Source organism: Lepidochelys kempii, chromosome 8 (assembly GCF_965140265.1).
Source record: "Lepidochelys kempii isolate rLepKem1 chromosome 8, rLepKem1.hap2, whole genome shotgun sequence".
In the NCBI taxonomy this organism is placed as follows: Eukaryota; Metazoa; Chordata; order Testudines; family Cheloniidae; genus Lepidochelys; species Lepidochelys kempii.
The window spans coordinates 92,222,147-92,231,107 of record NC_133263.1 but is presented as its reverse complement, the minus strand read 5'-3'; the positions used below and the strand labels follow the sequence as shown (position 1 = coordinate 92,231,107).

General features: G+C 35.0%; 1 protein-coding gene across 4 annotated transcripts in view; it reads left to right on the top strand.

The window, feature by feature from the left end:
* Positions 1 to 3,295: 3,295 nt before the first annotated feature.
* The window catches only part of NFIA (nuclear factor I A), a 464,706-nt gene continuing 459,040 nt past the window's right edge, over positions 3,296 to 8,961 (top strand). Inside the window, exon 1 of one of the 4 annotated variants that reach the window (XM_073357517.1) lies at positions 3,296 to 3,430. In XM_073357517.1, the coding sequence (XP_073213618.1) occupies positions 3,335 to 3,430 (96 nt within the window). In that variant the 5' untranslated portion in view covers positions 3,296 to 3,334. The remainder of the gene's footprint in view (positions 3,431 to 8,961) is intronic. The other 3 variants (XM_073357513.1, XM_073357518.1, XM_073357514.1) reach the window with 3 other exon arrangements.

The following is an 8,961-nucleotide window of genomic DNA, read 5'->3' as shown; positions in this document are numbered from 1 at the left end:
GGTAGATACACAGGAAATACTCATGCTGTTTTTGCTGTACCTCTGCTCAACAATTAAGCAAATTATCTTTGGATAGTTGGCTACATCTCCAGTAGGAAGCCAGAAAGTGGTTGGCAAGTACCTCAATCCATTGCTTGAGGCCTAAAGCTGTTAGAAAACAAAACAGTAGTTCTGTAGCCACAGATACAAACATCTAGTCAATTTCCAACACGAAATATCAGTCATGAATCACCAGTACTTTTATTTTGCCACTGTGTCCCTACAAATGTATGTATAGCACTTAGTTTTTCTCCCTGCAGAACAAGTCTAGGTTAGTAGCAAACCTCTTTGTGGTTTATTGTTGTTCTGAAGGCATCATTTTGTCCTTATACCATTCACATGCAGTGTTGTGCAGAATGCTATTGACAAGAGTTAAATTCAAAACATGTAGCCATTTTCTTCTGTGTGGCTTTTTTTCTGATTGAAGGAAAACTATTTAGATGTTGGTTTCCAAAACGGCATCTGCCAGCAATCAAAGGGAAAAATTGCATAAAACAAATGTAATTGTTTGGAGTAACATTTCCTGGATCATGTTAAATGCTTGATTTGCTCCCCATTATGCTCACCAAATAATTTTATTTTCTACAATAATTGCAATATTTAACATGTATTTAATCTTGTTTTAATATTAACAGCCCACTTACGATAGGAGTAATTGCTCTAGGCTAATAGATCCACCACTGCCATCCTCATTAAAAAAAAAAGTGAACTTAACTGCACTTAATTGTTTGGGATTTAAAACACTACTATCCCACAACAATTATCATGTCTTTCAAAACTACTGTACCGTTTGGAAGAAAATGATTTCATGCTTCTGTCATTCATAAACTGAAATCTGTATCTTTTTTAAATGACTGTTTATTTGATGTCTTTCTATTTAATATTGTAAAGAAAAGTCTCTTTTAGGCTTAGGAAGACCTAAGCAGTGGTTATTATAGGAATATAGGCAAACATTGTCAGCTGATCTATAACCACATCAGGACACGTAAAATGACATAGGCAGGAATATAAGTTTTGTCAGAATTTTTTAATGGAAAGACACAAAGCAAGTCTGGCTTTGTAATAATAAATTAATAATAAGAAGGGTGAGTAGGATGTTTGATTTGAGAGATGTAGAAGAGAAGGCAGAATGAAATTGAATCTGACATTGGTTCAAAGGTTGACAGTTGCTTAATCATTTTATTTTATATTTTGCATGATTATTTTGAGAGAATGCTTCCACTAAGCAATGAGGAGTAGCATTAACTAAGCTGAAGTAACACAACACAGTAAATGTTTTGGCTGGCCAGTGCAGGGACAGTTCCTGGCAGAGTGTCCATTTTCTTCCTGGACTCTGACTACAACTTAACACTTCCCATACTAGTCAGACCTTTTCCTGTAAATAAAGTTGATACTGTACCTGCAATCTGGACTGGTGAAGCACATTGGGATGCTGTACAGACAATATGTTTATATATATTTTAATTCTGTCCAAACATATTGTTACGGTTGGCATCAGGAAGAGGGAAAATAAAGAACAGTTCTTGTTGTTGTAATAGAGCAGTTCAGGGTTACCTTAAACGTTTGTCATCTCTCAAATCACAAAAATCTCAAGGTATAGTTCAAACTGAATGAAAGAAATTCTATACCATAGTGAATAACTATTTTGTAAACTATATAATCTGGAAGGGTATTTTGCTGTAGCCAAATAGTTAAACCATCATTAGCATGCAGAACAATCTGAAAAATTATGTGCCCGCAAACTCTTTGCTTTTGATCTAAACTAAATGGATATTGTTTAATCTAGAGTGGAGATTCTTAATACATTTTCCCCTTGTGTCTAAATAGTGAAAAGACTTGTACAGCTATCTTTGAATGACTTTATCAGTCATAGTTTAATAGAGGTTCGAAATAGCACTGGCAATCGGCTGCAAGTTTACAAATTCACTCTTGGAGCACATGAGGGAAAAAACTACTGTATAGATTGCAGTGCCCTATTATTTTATAATGGTGGTTATGTATTGTACATCTGTCTCCTGATATTATAAAATGGTCTGATTTAAATGTAAACCATTCAGTGCCTATTTAATATTCTATCGTAATAAAAGTGAAAATTTACTTCCTGGTTTCATAATGCACTGAGATAATTTACCTCCTCCATATTTCAATTCTATGATTATCTTTTATTTTATTTTCCAAGAAAGGAGGATATTGTTTAATGTCAGCATTTCATAACTTTTCAAAACTGTTTTTTTGTGATGTCCTCTTTCCATGTTAGGGTATTGTTTCCTCGAGTAAAAGTTGTGTGTTAATGAGAACACTGATGCATAGAGAAGTTTTGCAGTGGAGAAAAACAAACATACATGACTGCTATGGTTGTTACCAAACGATATTATAAAATGTTACATGAAAAACAAGTTTAAAGAATGAAAAGGTGGAAAAACTGTATTGAAAAAAGAATTGTTTGATTAGCTCTTGGGTAGTCCTTTAGCCATCTGATCTACATATGGAAAGTCATTCATTTAAACAACATTCTCTAGTATCTGAAAATAAGGATGGAGCCAAATCTTTCCCTTTTTTAAAAAAAAATGAAAGAGCGTATTTGATTCCTTTGGAAAGCTCTATCAATCACTGGGGCGGGGAATACACTTAGGCAGTCTATACATTTGTTTTGCTTTTTGTTACTAAAATGATTATGTCCATAACTATTAAAAAAATCAGCAAGAAAAAAGAAATTGAAAACATTCAGTAGGTTGTTCCCTCACTTACCCCTCCCGGTCATGTTCATGGGAAAAGTAGCTGCGATAAACAGATACTGAATGAGACTGAAACTCTTTAAAAAAAAAAAAAAAGCCCAAACATTGCATGATAGTCTCTAAGCAGTTCCATCTGTCAAGCAGAAATTTTAGGCTAATAGCCTGTGGCGATCTCCCTCCGCAGTCCACTACCTGCCTTTGTCCTATTAAATCTCTTTATTCTTCTTAAAAAGAAGAGGGGGGGAGGAAAAACCTTGTAGACCAAAATTATGAGTGATGAAACCCTAATTCTGACCGCCTCTCTTTGATGTTGAGCAGTGGGTTCTTATTTTTTAAAAAAAAGAGGGGGGGAGAGAAGGGAGAGGACAGTGCTAGGAGCAGATGACTTTTCATCTCTACTTCACCTTGCCACTGGGTCTGTGAGAGATTGGTTCATTGTCAAGGAGATTTTTTTTTTTACCCATGATTCCATATGGTATGGACCGGGCTACATGTTGCCCAACATGCCAGTGCAAATGTTTTCTCAATTAGGTGTCTTATCTCCCGTGAGTTAGCATCAGATGAAGCTTGCTGACAGCATAATGGCAGGGAAAACCTCCGACGGCTCCATCAAATGGCAGCTCTGCTACGACATCTCGGCCAGAACTTGGTGGATGGTGAGTTGGCAGCAGGGCTGCTTTTTTTTTTTCCTCCCTTTTCTGCTTTCCCTCCCTCTTTGACAAAATGTCCCAGACCTCACATTTATCAAATTAACATTTGATTTTTTTCACACTCTTCCATGGAGCAGCCTCACTCTTGTCCCACTTGTATGCTTTCCTCTCTGTAACAAGAGACCGTTAATGTGAACTACAGTTTCCACAGGGAAGCTTATTCAATTCTCTTTTAAAAAGTACACGGAGAAGTAGTTTGAAAAAGCCTGGTGCAGAGTAACTTGTCTCAGGCAGCTCCCTCAGGCTCTCAGCTTTGTTTTACTTTTATCTGCTGCTTTTCAAATATGGCATGTATGTGTATGTGTATTTTTGCCATGCAATATTTTCTGTAGAGGGGAGGGGGGAAGTTCAATACATTACAGAACAACCTGATTACAGTAAAACTCTGGGATGGTACATTTATGACACAGTGTAAAATCATCACGTGTGAGAGAAGTGTGTTTTGCAAAGCGTTGACTTTCATCTGAGACCCCAATCTAACTTTTCCCTCCATTTGTTTACGTTAGAACAGGTTACCATTCTGTTATGATCCCGAGCTATGTGTTATAGATCCCACATAATCTGGCTCGAGCTGCGTTTGGGCACAATTAAAGTTTTAATAAAGTTCCAGTGAGCTCCGCAGAACGAGTTAACTAGCATGTCATGGTCAGTCGGGCCAGACAACCTTTGACATCTTGAATCTATAAGAGGTATAGTGAGTTAGGAGGATGCACAATAGCCCATTGTAGCAGAAGATGCAAGTCCTGTTGTGATGAAGAGAGTCCTCAAATCATTACTGCCCTCGTTAGCGTGTTGTCCGTTAGGGATTAATTCGTTAGCAGTGCATTTTTAGTTTTCTGTAATTATTATTCTTGAGGCAAGCGTGAATTCTTCCAGTGAGAGAAAAAGTTCGCTGCCAGGACAATGAATGTATTATCCGTTCCTAACTGGACCGTGAACCTCAGCTCATTTCACATAGATATCAGTTAAAAAAGGACTGGCGAGTGGAATTACAAAACAAGGCATGATCAGTTTCATTGTATGATACGCTGAAACAAGTAGGGGGGTTTCCCTCCCCCTCATCTCCCTGTACCACTTTTGATATCATTTGGAAAGTTTAAGACCTCTGAGGACTTGAAAGACTTTTAAAAGTGAGATACGGAAGGTTTTTATTCTGCTCCTTGGTGGTGGCCATTGTGTGTATCATGTGGCTTGTGTTTAAAGGTGTTCAGGCTTTTGTGGGGGTTGTTTTGTTTTTGTGTTTTTAGTGTTTTGTTTTAACGTTTAATTTCTTAGCCATCCATTAGAGGTTTACCAGTGCTTGCCGTGAAACATTACATGAAGCTTTTGGTTAATTATAATAGTGGAAGAATAACCACTTTACTTATACTACTGATTTTCCAATTAGACTTTCTGCCAGAGAAAATGGGAGGGAAAGGGGAGGAAAAAATGGAATGTTTGCATGTTCAGTAACTGTTGACTATTCATTTGATTTTTTTTTTTAAGCTTGTAAAACTCCAGTAAATAACCCTATTGATTCTCAGCTATCATTTTCGAAGCAAAGTTGTAAACGGCATATTTTAACTAGGCACTTGATGTCACACTGTAATTTAAGCTTATTCTAATTCACTTGTCTATTTTATTAGTGTTCCTGTTTTATTGTTTATCACCTTCTTTTATGACAGGGTGTCAGTGTTTATTTTTTCATAAGTATCTTCAAATTCAGTTAGACAACTATTATCTCCCTTTGGAAAGTATTCCTGGAAAGTTGCTTTTCATTCACAATTATTTCACAGATGTTTTACTGCTGTGAATATAATATGTAAAAATGCTCGAAACATTTAGTAATGCACTTGACTAAAAATAAACAGTTTTACAACCACACATGCTGTTGTTTAGATTAAACATTGCAGAAAATTCTTCTTAAATGTGAACAGGTCACACCATTTATTTTCTAAATGAACAAACAAGAAAAAAAACCCAAAGAACCCCATAAAACAGTCTGTTTAAAAAGAAGTTGGGCTACATGAAAGAGACTTTATTTTAACTGAAATGAATAATTCAAGAACTTGTACAATAGATATGTTAGTTACAAATAATTTTAAGATGAGATTTCAATTATTGATGGGAGAATAACAGTTTTAGTATACCATCTGAGTCTATAATGTCTAGTATAATCAAAAGTACAGATGTATTAGTTATTTTTACTCCAAAACCTCCTCAGAGTTGCTACAATTGTTTAATCAAAAGTAAGCTACAAAGCAGATTTTAATGTTCTAAAGGCAAATAAAGCTTTTAAAATTACCTCATGCATCTTCTGGCTGCACAACAATCTCTGCTGCATAGTGCTAAACTTCAGTTTGGGTACTGCCAGCATACAAAGAGATGAGTGAATACCCCTTCCATCCATACGGACTCAGCTGCCAGCACTGGGATATGCAATTTTGCTTTTTAATGAATTGAAAACAATTTGTGTATCAAATGAGTGAGTTTGTTTTCTTTCTGGAGCAGGTTCTGAACAAGATTTTAAGCCACAGTCATCTACTGTATTGAAGTATTATGACCAACTTTAAAGGTTCTGTGTCCTTATGATGAAAAGACCTGTTATAATGAAAGAAAATGCTTTATAAAAAGCTGCGTGTAGTAATCTGTCTCTCAACCTCACGCTCTTTCACTCCAGTCTACATTATGTTTATAGCTAGATAGCTGGAGATAATGGCGATTGGTTGATGGGATGATTAGTAAAAATGAATAGATTTTATCTTTGGGTAAAGCAGCCTGCATTTTTAAAAAGAAATGGAGGCTTTATCATATGGAGTTCTGATGCTGACATTATCTTCTGTCATAAATAAGGCTATATTAATGCATCTCTAATAAATGCACTTTTCTATACTGCGGCTAGTATGTTCTCTGTAGCCAGCACATGGACTGGCTAATGAAATGTATCTTTTGTCCTAGTAAAACAAAAAATGTAAAGTTTTTGTTTTAACCTGAGTTATAAATGCTTCAAAGTATTTAAGTAAGGTTTATAGCATGGGTATATTTTAAGAATAATTACATTTGTCACAGCAAATCTTTTGAAATCCGATCCACTTCTCTTATGCTTTAATCATGCAAATCCAGAAATAGATATTAGTTTAGCTTTACTGTGTTGTGACATCTCTGGTTGAAAACGTTCACAAAAGTTTACAGAATTTCTTTTGATTTCGCCCCTCCCCCCCCCTTTTCAAATCTCTTAAACAACATGCAATATATCAGAAGTTGGAAAAAATTGTGTAAATGAACATATTGGAAAAATGATAATGGAACTTTTTATTTAAATTTGATGCTGTCTGAAAGACACTACAAAATATTAATCAGACAAAAGTTCCACTGTTTTTGCAGTCTTGTTTGTAACAAATAGAAATTGCTGTACTTGTTTTATAAACATTTTGTTTTCAAAAACTCGCATATCCTAGCAAGTTGGTATGGTATGATGTTGGTGCATTTAATGAGGGAGCCACCTGTATAGTTCCTTTGTCTGTGATTTTTAAATGAACATATACCTAACTCTATATATGGGGAAAATTCTCATTTACAATATGTAACTATACTGTGTAAAGATACTGAGCCAAACTTACTCTCGGTTTACATCCGTGTAAATCTATAGTCACTGCATTGAAATGAATGGAGTGGCTCCAGATTTAGTCACCTGTGTGGCTGAGAGCAAAGTTTGACCCATTATCTATAATTTTATAGTCAAAATTGTATTAAAACACAAACCATTGTCCTCTTCCAAACTTCTCTAGAAAGATGCCTTATTAATAAATAAAAAGCCATTTCAGTGGAGCACATGTAAGACTTAACATGCAAACTATTGTCATTGTGACAGTTAAAATGGATCCTTCAACTCCAGTAATATTCCAAAATTAATTACAGGGTTTTTTATGTACAACTAAAAATAACGTATTTCAGTATCTCCTTTTATTTCTTTAGGTGCTACCATATTACAAATACAATTTTAAAAAACCCAATTCATGTAATGAACATGCTGGAATCATCTGAAAGTGGTCATTTTACTAACTTAAATGTTTTTAAAACATCAGTTCTTTGCTCTGCAGCTCTTGAAAATATTTTTCTTTCATGCCTTTACGCACAATTTTCTGTGCAAGTGATTAAAATTGTTCAAAAAGAAAAGGAGTACTTGTGGCACCTTAGAGACTAACCAATTTATTTGAGCATGAGCTTTCGTGAGCTACAGCTCACTGTAGCTCACGAAAGCTCATGCTCAAATAAATTGGTTAGTCTCTAAGGTGCCACAAGTACTCCTTTTCTTTTTGCGAATACAGACTAACACGGCTGTTCCTCTGAAACCTAAAATTGTTCAGGTAATCTCTGCAGCAGCTAAAGCATAAAAATGGTCAAAATTAGTAGCAATTAGTAAATTAAGAATGCGTAAAATCCTCAATGTAAAGTATTACCACAGTGGGGAATGTAAACAGTAACATATTTAATGAGATGAAATAAAACATTTATTATCTGGAAACCCAATCATTCTTTAAAGATGAAAAAATATCTGTCCGCGTAAAAGCCTATAACTGCTTGTTATATGTGTTAAATGGATTCTAACTACCCTAACATGCTGTTGAGCTGTACTTGGCTTTCCTAATTTTAGCCTCCTGCAGAGAGTTTACTAAATAGCAAAAGATTTACATATATTAATACTTATCCTTGGCATGCCATTATGAAAATAACAAAATGGAAACAAAATAATATTGTATTAAAGATTTTCCTTACACAGTTTTGTAAAGTAATTTCTATGTAGTTGTAAACTCTTCAGCAGCTGCAGAAATATATTTAAAATACTATTTTTTTAAAAATGCCTGCCCCGTTAGTGTTTTCAGACGATTACCAACATGTAACTTATGCAATAATAATTTGCTTACATGCATACAATGCATCATTAGATATACTTCAGCTACTTGAAAGTCTCTTGGTTTTTTGTTATTCAACTGCTGTTTCTTTAATGTATATGAATTTGTCCTCCTTTATTTTCTGTTCTCTTTTTCCATCACCTGTCCTGAATATTGTCAGGAATGTTTCTAATTTAAAGCCAAAGGAGTTAGTGCCTGATTAGAAGACAGGAAATTGGAGGATTAAACTGTCTGGTTGAACTTCCTTTACTATCAGCACTCAGTAACTTACACTGGATGACAAACTCAGCAGGACAATTTCTACAATGTGTCATTACTTCTGTTTGTTTGAATTTTATTTTTTGTTAAAAAGCAGCAAAATGGGGGAAAGAGGCTGTTAGTGACACTAAGTCAATAGATCTGTGCAACATTGACATCCAGTAGTCTTAAAACATCATCAAGTCTGTATCAGTATCTTCATCCTTAGATCTGAGAGTTCATTCAATTTCATAATGTTGATGTATGTAATATAGATGTATTAAATGAACTTTAGCATGTAAACAACCAAGCAGCAGATAATGAAATACTTTCCGGGAGGAAAGAATG